At 46.3% G+C, this 15433-nt stretch overlaps 1 protein-coding gene across 2 annotated transcripts in view; it reads right to left on the bottom strand.

The window, feature by feature from the left end:
* Positions 1 to 15433, bottom strand: part of LOC112556266 (inactive tyrosine-protein kinase transmembrane receptor ROR1-like) — a 232331-nt gene that overhangs the window by 47434 nt on the left and 169464 nt on the right. For both annotated transcript variants that reach the window (XM_025225105.1, XM_025225106.1), the window contains one exon: positions 6764 to 6953. In XM_025225105.1, coding sequence (XP_025080890.1) covers positions 6764 to 6953 — 190 coding nt within the window. The remainder of the gene's footprint in view (positions 1 to 6763; positions 6954 to 15433) is intronic.

Here is a 15433-nt window from a genome sequence, read left to right on the forward strand (position 1 = left end):
GGATGACTGGTCTGTTCTTGGACTCCAAGAAGAAAGCTGCGGGCACAGACAATGTCTGAAACTTTAAGAATATCAAGGGAAGATTCTAGATGTTGCCAGGCACGGAAAGCACTAAAGAATGCGAGTGGAAAATGAAGTGCACGTGGAAGATTACATAACAGTCGGAGTGAATGACGGGTGCGATGCGAGGGTGGATGGTCCGCCGTCTGTCCTTGCTGCGGGCAATGAGATTGGTGTCTGGCACAAAGGGCGCAGACCGTTAAGTAGCTCGTGAAATAAACCAGTGATTATGCCTGTCTTTGCCGCACATTGCCGCCAATTAGTGTCAAGCACATCTAGCACTGTATTTAGATTACACCCTTACCCTGTTTCACAGACAATTAGCGCTTCAAGTTTTCTCCGACTCATAAACTTCTCTGTGTTCATCTTCAAACCTCTCTAAACGGAGGACGGACACGGGTGTATGTGAACGGTATGTAAAGCGGGTGGAATTGAGGGAAGGAGGAGAAACAGGGAATGTACCTTAAAAAAATAGTTCCGGCAATATTACAAAGCGCTGAATTTTTTTTCTCCTTTCCCTTTTCTGTGGGCTACTCTGATAAACACACCTGCCCCCTACATGGCTAGCCCCTACAGAGTTTGTTTATAACTTCATTTCCTACGTGATGATAGAAAGTCCAAACCTTGCCACAGGATCTCTGACTCTCTGACTGTCTGCCAATCAGCCCCTGCAAGTATATTTCTAGATAACAGACATGAAACGCTCTTCAATTAAGGAGTTTCTGCCAAAACTGCTATCAGTGGCAATACAAGACTCACCACCGTTCACTTGACACCACCCATATCCTCGCCATCGGATGGGTGGGGACTTGCGGGAGAGGGAGTAGAGGAGGGGTTGTATGTAGAAATGAAAGTGGGGGAAGGCGGGAGGGAAGAGGGAAGATGTTGAAGTGGAAAGGGAAGATAATAAAAAACCCAATCCAGTGATTATCTTAGTGTACAACGTCCGTCAACCCTCCTGAACAATCCGCGGAGACGCGAGCGGGGAATGCGAAGTGCCAATTAATTCTGAAACCAGCGGTTCTTGCAGGAAGTGTGGCAGTGACAAAGTGCCAGAGGGACTGTCGAGCTCACCATCCTCGGTCCCGGATCACCCCTAAATGTCTATGAGATCGCCCCACTCCACAGGAAGACAGCTAATGTGACGCCACAACTGGGTGTCCACTGGGCATCCCACCAGTCAAATCGCCACAACCCACCCCACTACCCACCTACCCACACACCAACCGCTTACCACACACATTCCCCATCTCTTCCCCCACACCATTCTGAAACCCACTTCGTTCTGTCATTCCTGAACTTTTTGAAGTATTTTAAAGTTCGTTAACTTCCTTTGGCGACGGAGGTAACAAAGAATAATTTTATTAGGACACTTTCTGAAAGGATGTAACTACAAACGTTTCTTTGCTGCCATTTCCAGAAATGTTCCATTAAAGTTATTTTTTTTCAAACCTACCTGTACTAAGAAAAAAGAGTTACAAGGTATATCACTAATTATCGTTTCCTGGCACAAGCTGAGATGGACGAATTCGCATTGAACGCAGCTGTAAGATGTACGGAAGAAGCGGAAAAAATCCCAGTAAGGCAATGGGGTAACGAAAGATGTCCGGATACATAAAACGTCAAGAATATTGGGTGAGAACTAAGATCATCTGAAATCCACTAGCAGAAGCTGTATGAGCCGATGCACACCCTGTCTGCTCCCACTGGGTGCACTTCCGCAAGACAGGGGCGAGGCTCAGTGCCAGACACAAGATGTGTGTCGCTACAGACTTTTTTATGGTTTGTTTCGCTTAACACCGAGTCATGTCGCGCACCTGAAGGAACCTAGTGCCAACCATCAGCATTAGAGTTCCCCCCAGCTTGGGATGGGATGTTACGTGGCATCTTCTGACACGCCGTCAACAGATTAACCCCCCAATCTCCATCTCTCTCCATCACAAACCATGAACATATCATCCTTGTTCTCCACCCCTACCCCCACCCCGACACGCTGCTGACGTCGGTGTCAACTTGAATTTTGCACCGACGGTGCCAAGGTTGAAGAGGATGGGAGAGAGAGGGTGGCACGTGCTGCGCGGGTGCACGCGCACCCTTGACAAACCCTCACCTCCCTAATCCTATTCTTAAAAGCAAGCAGCGGGTGTTTACAAACCGAGGGCTATTAACCTCTTTGACACATGGGTGCGCGTCAAAAGTGCGACCTGAGTTACCCTGGGTGTAGTGCTCGCGCCTGCGGAACAAGCAAGTGCGCAACAGGCTTACAAGACAGCTTCACCATCACAGAGATAAACACACAAACAGGAAGTGCAGCAGCCTGGCACTTTAATTGTGATCTGAGCAATACAGGGGTTGAGAAAGGGCCCAACCTTAGTAACCCTAAGCTAACTCCCGGACTCCATGTTATAATGAAACCAATTTCCAGGAAATTAAGATCTGGAAGGTCTTTCCAGCCTAAATGGTGGGGCAGGAACGGGGCACAGGAGCAAATTGCTTCCCATCTTAAATAAAGAATTTTTTTACTATAAGAAAAATATTTTCTTGTTTTTTGTCAAAGTGTATTGAGATCATTGCCAAGCAGGAAAATGTGTTAAAAAGTGGTTTTAATAAAAATAGTAATAATCGTTGGCATTTATACTGGTAAAATTTGTTGCCAGGTGAATTCCGCGAGATATTCGTAAAATTTGCTTACGTGGAGACCGGAGTTAATTATCTTGGAAAAAGGACTCTAGTCTCCAGGAAAGAGAATCTGATGAGGGGAAAGAACTCAAAAAGAAGGGGAGAGAAAGAGCAGGTCAACGATCTGTACTCAAGTTAGACTAGGTGGGACAGTCAACCTCCCGCTTGCAATACATATCCTCCCTCTTCTCCCCCTGTCCCAGAAGTCGTTGACCATTTGGAAATTGGAGAGGTTTAGACATTGTTGATGCTCCTGAAAAATTTACATATCACATCTGATGTCACAGCTCTGGGAGATTCGTGTGCCCAGATATCTAATTAGTTGATGTTCACTTCAAGTTTTGATGACATTAAGTGCCAATGTTTTTCACATTTTTCTCTGAGCCATTTTTCAGAATAATTATCAAATGAATGGCTAACTGGTGGTCTGTGATAGTTTTTGTGCTTATGCGCATTTACATAACAATAAAATATAGTATCATGATTCCATTCGTTGGGCATGAGAGAACTATAAAAACTGGTAATAAATTTCAACTCCGATGAATGCTCCAGTGCATTTAGTGCACGATATCTCATCAAGCGGAAAGGCAATAAAGAGATGACAGTAATGGATGGCTTTTGTTCTGAAGTGGCGCATATCATTGGCAACATTGACTGTACATGTCCTCCGTTTGGTCTGCACTCCTCTCTCTCTCCCCCGTGTGTTTTATATTTAAATTGAAAGGACAACAGGAGTATTCTTAATATGTTTTGAATATTGTGATCATTTAAACATCTTTTTCTTCCACATTTTGTAGCCAGCGATCGCTTCGAGCTCAAGAGTATGTGGTATAAGAGAGAATCCGTAGCCAGTGTAATAAAAAGGAAGTTTCTAGTTAATACAACAATGAGACAATGTCCTTTTACTTGGATTTGTTTCCTTTACAAACTTTTTTCTGAGTTAGAGTTCTTGTTCATGCATGCGCGAAAGTAAGACAGCAAACAAAAGTTTTTACAGCTGCTCATTGCTAATGTTAAACATGTAAAAAGTAAATCTTCGAATCCAACTAGCTTACAAGGTGTTGTGTATTTTGCATCTTGGATGTGTGGTAAAAACATCTTAAGATTGTCAAATGAATATGTTTTTTTTTTTTTTTAAATTAAGAGATACTTCAGTCTTGATCCTCGGAAGGTCCTTAAGGTCTGCGTGAGATGCTTGAGATGTTCCTTTCGAGACATAAAGTGATCTGGTATCCGCTTGGCGGAGGTCTTCTCGATGGTAGCTTTTTGAGCCCGACCCTGACCCTAGACTCCCCTGCCCGCACACAGTTCTAGAAGTCTCGAGAGGTTCCCCAGTCTCCCCACTGGAACACGGTTGCGTACTCTGGGTCTGTCAGCACCTTGACATAGCCCCTGCTAAGACCTGATGGTCTTGATTCCCGCACGGCATCCGTGACGACGGAAACGGACCAGAAAGCGATTGCATTCCTACCTTCTCTCCTTCCCCTTCCCTATCTCTATCTCCCTCCCTCCAGCCTTCCAGCCCATTCTTTTACCTGTCTGGCCTGCTCGCGGGTCTATCCACAGAACCAGGAGGTTCTCTCCTTTAATTGTCTGTCGAGACGGGGTCGAGGGGATCTGAGGCTGTCACTGGAGGTGGGGGAGGAGAAACGCTGCGGAGGGCTTCTCCATCCACCCCACTACCCCCGTCTGTGTCCGTCCGTGGACGCCGTGCAGTGGTGAAGAGAAGGGCCTGATGGTGAGTGATTTATGCCCTCTTTGCTTCTGCAACTCGGCCTGCTTCTAATCAAACAGGCTTGTCAGTCTTCGCTGGAGAGAATTGGGGGGAAAACTAAAAGAAACAGAAATCCTAGTCTGTGACGCGAATATTTTGGTCCTGTGAACCATCTGCGATCTAAATCACACAGTTAGAAAATCGCCCTCTGCATGCTGGGAAGAGAAAATGACTTACAGGAGGACACGATCGTGTCAAAAAGTCGGTCTATTAAAATAAGAACTGAGCTGAGATTAAACAGAAGAGCAGAGAAATATTCTTTCAGTATTGTTTTTCACAAATTCTATCAGCAGTCCCACAACTAGTTAATTAACTTCGATGTCTTGAAATTGGCCATCAGCGGTGTTCGATTGGTAGTTGTGCTGATTGTGTTCAATGTTTTTTCGGATGTGTTCAGTTGACTGAATGTCTGTGTGCGATGTTCTCTTTGATGTATGCAATGTCCTGTTCAGCAAATTTTGATGTCTTGGGGACTCCAAGAGACATTGGTCCATGGCAGTTGACATCAGCGTGTGCCATGTCCTGATCATGTGACTACTTTCATCCAATGGAATGTAACATCAAAATTACATCTCATAGTGACCCTTGAAATAGCAGATCCCGTTCGTTTGCCACATTTAAATATACACAAATATTGCTGTAAACCAGAGTAGGAAGATCTTCCAAGGCATCAGCAAGTCCCAAGAAAAAAAAAGATAAACAGTGCTTAAAGACAAGCTTTAGAATCTATGGAGTCAGGGTTTACACGAAGTCTTGTGACATCGTTTCCAGATTTTCCAGAAAAGAAATAAACTTTAGGAGAAGCTGTCTCATCACGCAGTGCAGGAGGCGGCAGCGGGAAGCAAACAATGAAACGACGAGCGCAGAGCCCGAGGGCAGATCTCCGACTGCGCCCAAGACAACAGCGCCACCACAAAGACTCTCAACTGGGAACCAGGCCCTCCACCACATCATGGCGGGGACGGACACTGGAGAATTGAGCGTGTGAAAGCTTTCAGGCGACAATTTAATCCACGACTGACGGTCAGAGCGTTCGCCTGCGTGCATGCGTGCGTGTGAATGTGTGCGTGCGTGCAAGAGGATGTGTTCATAAAACTATCTTGTGTCCGTGAGCAGTGTGTGTGTGTGAGAGAGAGAGAAAGAGCAAATAAGCAGTAGTTTGCAAGAGAAACACAGCGGGGGGAAGAAGCGTAAAAAAACCGTTCTCAACAGTGGGAGGAAAGACTACACCGCCATTTTTACTCCCCCGCCGCCCACTCTACAGCCATGGCGAACACGTTCACCGTCTTCACATTGTCTGCAAGGTAGGGGGACGTCGACTGCATTAAAAACAGATTCTGCAAGACGACTGCCTAGATGTCGCTGCAGGAAGTAGGAACAAAACAAAAAAAGGCTTTGTGTGTGTGTGGGTAGGGTGGGTGAGGGGAGAGTTTGGTATCGTAAAGAATAAAAGAAGAAAGAAGAATAAAAGACCCTTCCTTGGCATTCGCCGAACATAAGATGTGGAAGAGAAGAATGAGATGACGAAAAAAAAAAAAATTAAAGAAGACAAGATGAAGAAGTGAAGAGAGGAGGAACAAAGAGCGGAGAGAATGAGTGCTTTACGCATTACCCGTGTCACTCCATCCCGGTCTGTAACGTTAACGACACAATGAAATGTAATTAAAATATTTAAAATAACAGTTAACCTCCCATAGCAAGACATTTATGTAATTAATCTATATACAAGACCCAATTATTCTGAAATTAACTTTTAAAAGCGACAGAACAACAACAAAATAATATTGTGGTTTATAATAGTTTCCCTGCCATTACGGTTTATTTTTCGTGTTTATTCTGTGTCCGACCTTGCCGTTCATTCGTTTTACACCTCTCCTGCGGTTTCTTGCCTTGATAAAATGAAAGAAAATCGAAAAAGCCAGAAGGTAACGATCTTTAATCGGATCGATGACAATCTGAAGCTCAACTTCTTCTCGAGAACCGGAGACTTGACAAGAGACGGCGAGAAGACAATTATTAGGATGCGGACATTGGGTGGTACGACAACGACCGCAACAACCACTGCAGCCGCAGTCAGGAAGCAGAGGTACATTCCTAATCCCAGAATAGCTTTACTTCAGCTTCAGAAGCGTCAACAATATACAGCAAAAAGAACCAAATGAGCACAACATAACAATAAACAAATAAAAAAACCGAACGACACAATACAAACATGACCCCCTCCCAACAAAAAAAAAATGCGCCACTGACCTTGACCCCCAAATAGTGGGTCGGATGCTGATGCGGCCGTTGTCGTCGTTATCACGTAGAGGTGTGCTATTTTTATACCAGGTGTACGACGGAAGTGGGTTGCCCGAGATTTCGCAGCGCAGGCGCACTTGCTGCGTCCGGTACTTGGTGACGTTTCGCATTGCGATGTCCAGACTGATGTAGCCATCGCCTAAACAGAATCATAAAAAGAAATTTGGTCATTTTGCAATCTGTGCTTTCCCAAACATGCAGAGAATGCAAAACATTGACCCTTAAGGGAGAAAGACCAGAATCAAATGTAGAGAAATAATTGTTGATACAATACAATATTACAAAGGCATGACAATAGCGACGGTTAACAAAAACTGACACACAGGAGAAAATAAATGACACGAGGAGCAAAGAGAAAACCCTGATAAACAAATAAAAGAACAAGAAATGATAAATGGAGCTAAAGAAAAAAAAAGACTAACCCTGTTAGATAAAACTAATGACAAAATTTGCATTACTCCGATAAAGGGTTTACAACTAATTTTCAAGAAGAAAATGGTCAATTTGCAGATATCCACCGGTGTTTTATTCAATGCAGCTACACGGAACCCTCTCTATTCACCCGGGTCCCAGGACGGGGCTACCCGGGAGGACGGATGTTAGCATCCTCATTAACTCGACAGTCGCAATCGCAATGATTTGTCGGCGGTGTTTAGCATGGGGTCCGGGTGACGAGCGAGGAGGGACTCGGGTGGGTGTTAGCACTACAGTGGCGACCTAAACAAACTTCAAACACATTAGCAACAACGGCTCTTCCTTGATGTCTACCTTCAAAGTTCGCGCGCGCTTTGACCATAAAAGATTTTGTGGACTCGAGACGGAGAGGTGTACATGTCATCAAGCATTGATGAACGCCTGCTTCACTTTTTATCTACATTTCAGCTTATTTTTTTTCGGTCTGCTTGAAAAGACTGGCGAAGAGGTATGTAATTAAGACGTGCAACGACGGGGGCATCCATCCCTGATAAATAACTGCCTTCCTTTACGACCCTAGAGCGTCAAAGAGTTCTCTCCTTCTTTCCCCCGTTTTCAAACGTTCGTCTGGGTCGAGGTTTAGAGATATTTTGGGGACAGGAACAGGTACGAGTAGCTGGCAGGCAATGAAAAGGTATGTAATTTTCTCCCAAGATCCGTCCCCCAAACAAAAGTACCGCTTTAAGAGAGAGCCGGGTACCGCCTTGATCACCAAGAACACCCAGTTCATGCCAGTCCGTTTGCTTTGTTTGCGGGTCGCTGGGGAAAAAACCCAAAGTGCACCCGACAAAACGGAGGGTCAAGCTCGAACTAAATGTGTTCTCCGTCTATAAAAGAGCTTCTAAAGGGAGGAAGCGGTCCATGGATTAAGCTGGATAATTCCTCGCTTCACTGTGGATGCACGGCGTCGTTCTAATGGCAGGTGAGGACAGAAAGCAACCACCCCGGGTGGCATGTGTATGGGCATTTCTAACATTTTCTCGCTGGTTTACAGTGGACAAAGGCTAGTGATGTGGGTTTTTTTGTTTTTTTATCTCATAGGTTTGCAAAAAAGCTTGTGTCGGTTTTGCACACCAAACTTTTCTCTCAGAACGATTTCGTCGATCAGCATTTAACTCCGCCATTAATAAAACAACGGATTGCAAAGGAGGTAACCGATGAAAAAAAAATTATGTAAGAAAGGCAATGTGATGACCACCCCAAAAGTAGCGAAAATTCTGGTAATTTTGAGAAATACAACCATTATGGGTAACTCCCTCCTTCCTCCCATCCCCCCCCCCAACACCCGCATCCTCGCGCCGACAAACGTGCTAAAAATAGCGCATAACAATGTCTTGTCAGCGCTTTTTCAGCAAAGGCACGTGACCTGTCAGCAAAATCGTTTACGGATTCATCGAGGTGCCGACGACATACGGTGGCGGAGGAAAGGGGTTTGCAGATAACACGGGGGAGAAGTCTGGCGTGTGAAAACAGAGAGGACTACCCTGCAGCAGTTGTGCAGCACACGCATGTCATTTCATAAAAATCTTGCAATCATCTTCACTGCAGCTTACAGGGGTCGGGTGGGTTGGAGGAGGTGGCTTCTGGAGGTTCTCCACAACTGCAGATAATGCAAAAGAAAGATGAGGATGCTGCTGCTGCTGCCTTCATGATGATGACTACCCGGCTGCTGTGTCAGCACTTCCGGAAGCGACGCCAGCTTGGCTCGGAGCAGTTGAAAAACTGCGATCGTGTGCGTGCATATGCATCCCGAGTACCAAAGGTCCTCACACACCCGGACATCTCGGACCAGTGCACCGCGTGGGGATCAAATAACAGATGTTCTGTATTATGTATGCGTCAACAGATGGGTTGACCGCTATTCCCATAATGCCTTGCGCTGTATGCTTGGAATCGTCGTCTCCCACCACAAGGCTTGCTACCCTCCCCCAACTCTTCCTCTTAACAAGATTGAATATTCCAACGCCAGCAAAATCGTATTTTTACTCTAGACCCGCAGATCGGGACAGTTTCCTGCTTCTTAAATAAAATATTAAAGATTAAATAGTCACAGCTTTATTTTCAATGGATCGAACATTCTTGAAGTGTTTGTAGGAAAAAAATACAACAGATTTCACCGCGTTAGAGAGAGAGAAGAATATCGCCAGAAGAGGAAAGGGAGACATAGACAGTAGGTAGCCAATTGTCAAAAGTCTCTTAACATTTTCTTGAGGTTTTCGAAATAGGAAATAAATACTGCAGGCTTCGTAAGTATATCTAAATTCAGAGTTTCTAGTGTATCAAAGAGAGTTTACCAGCCATACTTGTGAAGTAAAGAGGGAGTGCATAGGTCATGTGTGTCAAATAGTGTCAAATACATGTAAACAAGGTTAGCTTTGTCAATAATCTATAAACATGGAGTTTGTAAGTCAGGATTGTCAAACACCTGGAAATATGGAGTTTACAGTCACACCTGTCACAAAGGTTTGCAAAACACGCAACACTTTGATAATGTAACCTACAAAAGAAAACAATGAACCTGAGGGCATCAGACCCCGGCCCTGCATTTCACGTGCAAGGTGACCACTTTCTAGCTTTATCTGTGATGATCAGAAAGTACCAGACTGGCGATACCACGGCCTCGGATAAAAGTGGTGATGGTGGTGGTGATGGTTAGACTTGGAGGCGGAGGATGAAATACGAGCGATAAAAGCGGCAGATGAAGGGCCGAGCGTTTTTGCGGGTGGGAGACCCTGTTATCTACTCCATAGCTCAAAACTGGCTTAGCTTTCATACCCGAGCATTGCGGGAAAATCCAGCACGCAAATCCTTTAGTCAGTCCATGGAAGCCAGGACGAAGTCATTGACAATCCTCTGAACAAACTTTGTAGTGTGGAGATTAATAAAGATCCGAACCTACAGTCAACGAGAAGTCCAGAAGCTAGATATGGATCTTTGTCGACACTTACACCTTGAGATGGGGACAAAGACGACCTTAGCAATGTCGTGTCTGATCCCCGCTGGACAAAAGCTGTTGACATCGTTGTAGTCCTTTCTTCACGGCCAACAAACGATTTCCTCCCCCTTAAAAAAGATGATTTGTTTCTTTTCATTCTGCTTTCTTTCAGTGCCGCAGCTTTACTCCACGAAAAGTCAAAGATTACTGACAGGTAGTACGAGCTGGTCGGCAATTGTTCGTTCGCTTGGATCCTCAAGCCAGGCAAGAGGACATCACAAGACCTCAAAACCCTTCTTGATCCTGACACTCTTCTGCAACACAGAGGTCGTTAGAATGGCCCCTCATCCCCACCCCTCCCGCTTTCTGCCTTGATCCTCTCTCATAAATCAGCCATCCACACAACGAGGCCAGGAGGCTGGCTAATTGTCTCCTTCCGCTGTAGCAGGTTTGTTGAAACTGCGAACCACTCACACCCCTCTCCCCCGGTCCCCCCGGTCCCCCCCAAGGTGCACCACTCACTAGTCGCGCCCCACGGTGCGGGGAACACAAAACCGTGCATAACAGCCCCCGTGTCCCTGTAATTTGGTTGCATGATACGGCGGGGCCGCAAGGCGTGGGTTGCCGCATAAGAAATGCGGAGATGAAGGGCAGATAACCTCAAGGGAGAGAAATCTAACTTGGTTAGCTGCCACAAAGCCTCGCCTCGCATCCACGGTCACAGTCATTACTGATATATTTCCTGCTCCTCTAGTTTCTTTTCTTGCTTTCTCCTCCTCCTCCTTTCTTTTTTTCTTCCTCCTATTTTTCTTCTAGTTTGCTTTTCCATCGACTGAGACAAGGCACATGAGACTATTATTGGATACAACTGATGTAAGAAGAGACGGTTGGTGCTTTGAAATTAGGAATGAATGGGATTGTACTCGGAAATCAAAGTGGGAGAGACGGGAGAAAAAGAGACGAAGTGTAGTACGGAGATTGGGTGAGACAGGGATAAGGGAATGATGGACTGAAGGCATGAAAGGCTTGTCTCACACACACTGACTAAACAGACGAGTAACAGAGTCGGCGCCACAACCGTAATAGTATCTGGGATTACGAGAAATAGAAGGTCTTGTAATTCTGGGAGGCATCTGTGTGTGTCGGGGTGGGTGTGTCGAGGGTGGGTGTGTTGGGGTGGGTGTGTCAGGGGTGGGTGTGTCGGAGGTGGGTATGTCGGAGGTGGGTATGTCGGGGGGACAGTCGGGGTAGACAGTATCGCTGTCTCAAAGGACGACTTCGCCGCTGAATGGCAACTACGACACCTGAAGACCAGGGTGTTGTCGTAACCATGTGAATAATCTCTCGTATTATAAACGATCGTCGTTGACGAGCGCGTTCTCCTGGCTTCACAAATCATTTACTTGACGTTTCTTTCGGTCGCTTGCTGATGGACGGACGGAGAGAAAGAAAAGTGAAGAGGAGTGCTTATTCATGTAAGCAAGACCTCTGTTCGTCTGTCAGTGTGGTGTGAGAGACAGAGAGAAAAACTTCACAGGAGCGCAGTAGTCAAAGAAAACCACCGTGCATATGTGGTTTCTTCTCACAACCCATGCAAACAACCTCATAAATATCCACGTCTGCGATAACCAGCTGGACATGGATCTTGTGCAGGAGGATCCATTCCCCTAACCCGTCCGCATCTGGATAACTTCTGGGGTGACTAGGGTGCTGACATTGCTGAGAAAACTCAGGGGCTGAGGGAAATTCAAATATACATTTATCACATTTTATTTCTGCGTCAAGATAGACCTGTCCGATCGAGTTCCTTTTTTTCAGGCGGCGAAGGTTGGGGGCCGAGAGAGGCAGGACGTGAGGTCATAAAAACGTTATTACGTGCCAGCCACGTACCTGTCCACCAGTTAGTGTTCGGAGGGTAGGAATGAGGACCAGATATTTTTATTTGTTAAATCTTGGCATAAAACTGCGGTAATGTTAAAAAAGCACAGCAAACTTCAACAAGTTTAACTTTCAACCAACTACGTTCCCTCAAGTCTAGATGCCATGCACGGATGGGTGAATGGGTGGGTGGGGAGGAGGACGTTGAATGGTGCATCCTGGGAACTCTGAAGTGTCCAGATAAGCCAGGCGGGCAGGCTGTTGGTGCCTTTATCGGGGCGGCATGAGTTATGTCCGGAGATACGGGCGCCAGCTCGGAATCCAAGGTACCTTCGCCTGCGTTTGCGCATTGTTCTAGCCTCCGACAGCAACGGGAATTTATTCGACAAACTCCGGGGTAGGGCTGCCGTGTTTCCATCCAATCGGCCGAAGGGACTAAACATAGCGATTATCAGCTTCGTGTCAACAGGCTCCGCGAAGCGCCATCCATCGATCACCATGGCCGCTGTTGTCAGAGAAGCCTACAGGCTGACGGCTGCCACGGTTCCTGTCTCGCCTGCACCTGTGCTCCTCCGACCTGACACTTTGTCATGCAACTATTTTTCTCCCCTACCCACCTTCGCTTCTGCCACTGACCTGTTATACGCATGCGCCAACGGCTAAACGCGGTTAACAGTTAAACAAACTTTAACACTGATTGCGTAGAAGAAATAAATAAAAGAGAAATAGCCCCAGTTGGCGTTGATGTCACGTGCACGAAATAAATTACCGTTTAGTCGAAGCAGAGATTGGGGACTAAAGTGAAAACCACTATGCCCATCTGCGGGTACAACCGGGTGGGCATCCGGAAAGTGTCGGAAGGATGACGGTGGTGGTGGATGTGTGAGAGAAAGGAGAAAGCGAGAAAAAGTCGGAGCGTAAGGAAAGAATAAGGGAGGAAAAGTTTACGAGAAGTAGGGTAGGGAAGTGGATGTGGGAAAGGGGGATGGAGGAGGGTGGATGTGGGAAAGGGAGGTGGATCCGGGCAAAGTAACCGCAGTGGGAAATCGCAGATAAACGGGAAAAGGAGAAAATTCTTGGTCTCGGAGGACCCCAGCAGTCGTCAAGGTCTACAATGCCGGCTGAAGTACCGCCACGAGGCTTCGACCCCTGTCGTCTGCTACTCGGTGGAGCCATGGTTGGAATACAAGGGGACGAAATCCCAGGCGTCTGCAAAGTTCCCGGGGACCAACAGGCGGCGTTGCGTAACACGCACTTTGGCTGTTCTCGATGCTCACATGGTGGTAGACGCACGCGCGTGCGTGCACGTGGCTCATGCTGGAAGTCTGCGGAAACGTTCACTGTGGCCAGCACGCGCGCAGGCTCAGTTATGTCCCATGCGACTGTCAGTTATGTCCCTTTGCATGGACGAGCAACCAGGCGACGCGATGACTCACGGGTATCGGAGGGCCATAATTTTCGATGATTTCAACAGTGTCCTTGTTCGACTGGCATCAAGGTCTCGGCAACAAAAGGATTAGCTGCTGAAAATTAAGGCAACGAGGGGAGAATAATCGTGTTTCCAACGTCCCAGGATGGAAGCAGCCGCCAGTATCTCCAGTCTGCTTTTTTCGAAGTTCGGAGGATCAAGACTCAGCTTTAGCGCAGTGGTCTGCCTTACAGGCATGAATAATTGCAAAAAGGATATAAAATATTTTGTGCGCTTACTCAAAAATTCTGTTAACAGCGCTGAACCCGGAAACAAAGCATCGCTAGCAAAGTAAACATGAAACCACTTAGCCAATAAGATTTATAAAAAAACTGCTAAATGCAAATGTTACAAAGGTCATGTCACCGTGACCTTATACCGATAAAGGAAATTTATGCCAAGCATGTCCAGTCAGATTTACAGACAGGTCAAAGGCAGATGTCACACACGAGAGGACTGCACAGTACCCGCAAATAACTATATTACCATTTATTTGGCATCCTATGTTTTTTAACGCTTAACCTTTAACCTTAAAACTCAGTTTGGGTTAGGTCTGTCGGACAAGTCTAACATTGTACAGATCACTCAAGTTTGATAGTCAAGACAAACATGGAATTAAACCAACCATACCCCATTTTTTTCAACATGTCAATAGTGATTTCAGAACCACATTAACACCGACAATCTTATATAAGTGACTAATGTAGATATTTCATTTTGATGGTTGTTGTTATAGCGTTCTTCAACCGCCGATAGTTCGAAAAGTTTTAACAAGGAATTGTTTACTGTTATCAATCTGCTTCATCATCATGCTCCGTCACTTATCTGCTCTCACATTTGACATAATCGGAGACTGGGATTGCTCGATGAAACCAAAGAAAGCTTTTGAACAAATAATCCCACAATGGTCTGAAGACGACTTAAGAAGAGAAATTGGCGAAAAGAAACCATCATGTCGAACCAATCTAATCTCAATTCTTATAACTCACAAGACATGAAGGGGTCTGGCCTAAACAGGAACATGTTCTTGCGAAATTCTGTTGGCAAATGGACAAACCCTCTGCCCCGCTCCTTACAGCCATAAAACCTCTGTCGCCTGGACAAACATGTGTGAAGATCCCACACTTGTCGCTGTCTGCACCCTGAATACGATTTATACTCCCCTTTCCCTCCACCCACTTCCACTGTGTAAACACATCAATATACTACTGCGGCCAGCAAAAAGTTGTGAATTTACTACACGTGCACGCGCGAAACACGTAGGAACTACACCGCAGGGTTTGGAGGAGAGACCCCGGGAGTTGAAGGCAGCGCCGAGCAGGAGGACGGTCTGAATATTCACTCGTTTCACACCAGCTTACAAGGCTAGGCTATTCAAAACACAAAGCCGAGAGCGCAACGGGATCGGATTTCACAACTGTAAACAAGCAGCCAGAGACTCACGCCGCTCACATCCACCCCTACCCGACCCTGCCGCCCACCCCCGTCGGTTCGCGCAGCCCAGCTGCTGGCATTTGCGTACAGGTAAGCTGCGCACAGCGACGGAAGCGCGTCACCGGGGACTCGCAAACGCTGGTGCACTTTGGGGAAGGTTCCGAGGCCACGGTGTTCATCGGTTCATTAACACTTTGGGGGGACTTTCCCAGGCCACCCCTGTAACCTCACAAACACCACCGCATGTACAGGACTTTGAGGGAATTTGCTCAAATCACTTTGGCTCACCGACTCACAAACACTTCAGGTAACAGTCTCACGCCCACACCTCCATGCTCACCTTCACTGGCTACTATACGTTCGCCAAAGCAATCGCAGTCAAAGGGGGCAGACCAGAAAATACGCCTTTGTGCAAATATTTGCCGGGAAA

This window comes from Pomacea canaliculata, linkage group LG2, assembly GCF_003073045.1.
Source record: "Pomacea canaliculata isolate SZHN2017 linkage group LG2, ASM307304v1, whole genome shotgun sequence".
NCBI lineage: Eukaryota > Metazoa > Mollusca > Gastropoda > Architaenioglossa > Ampullariidae > Pomacea > Pomacea canaliculata.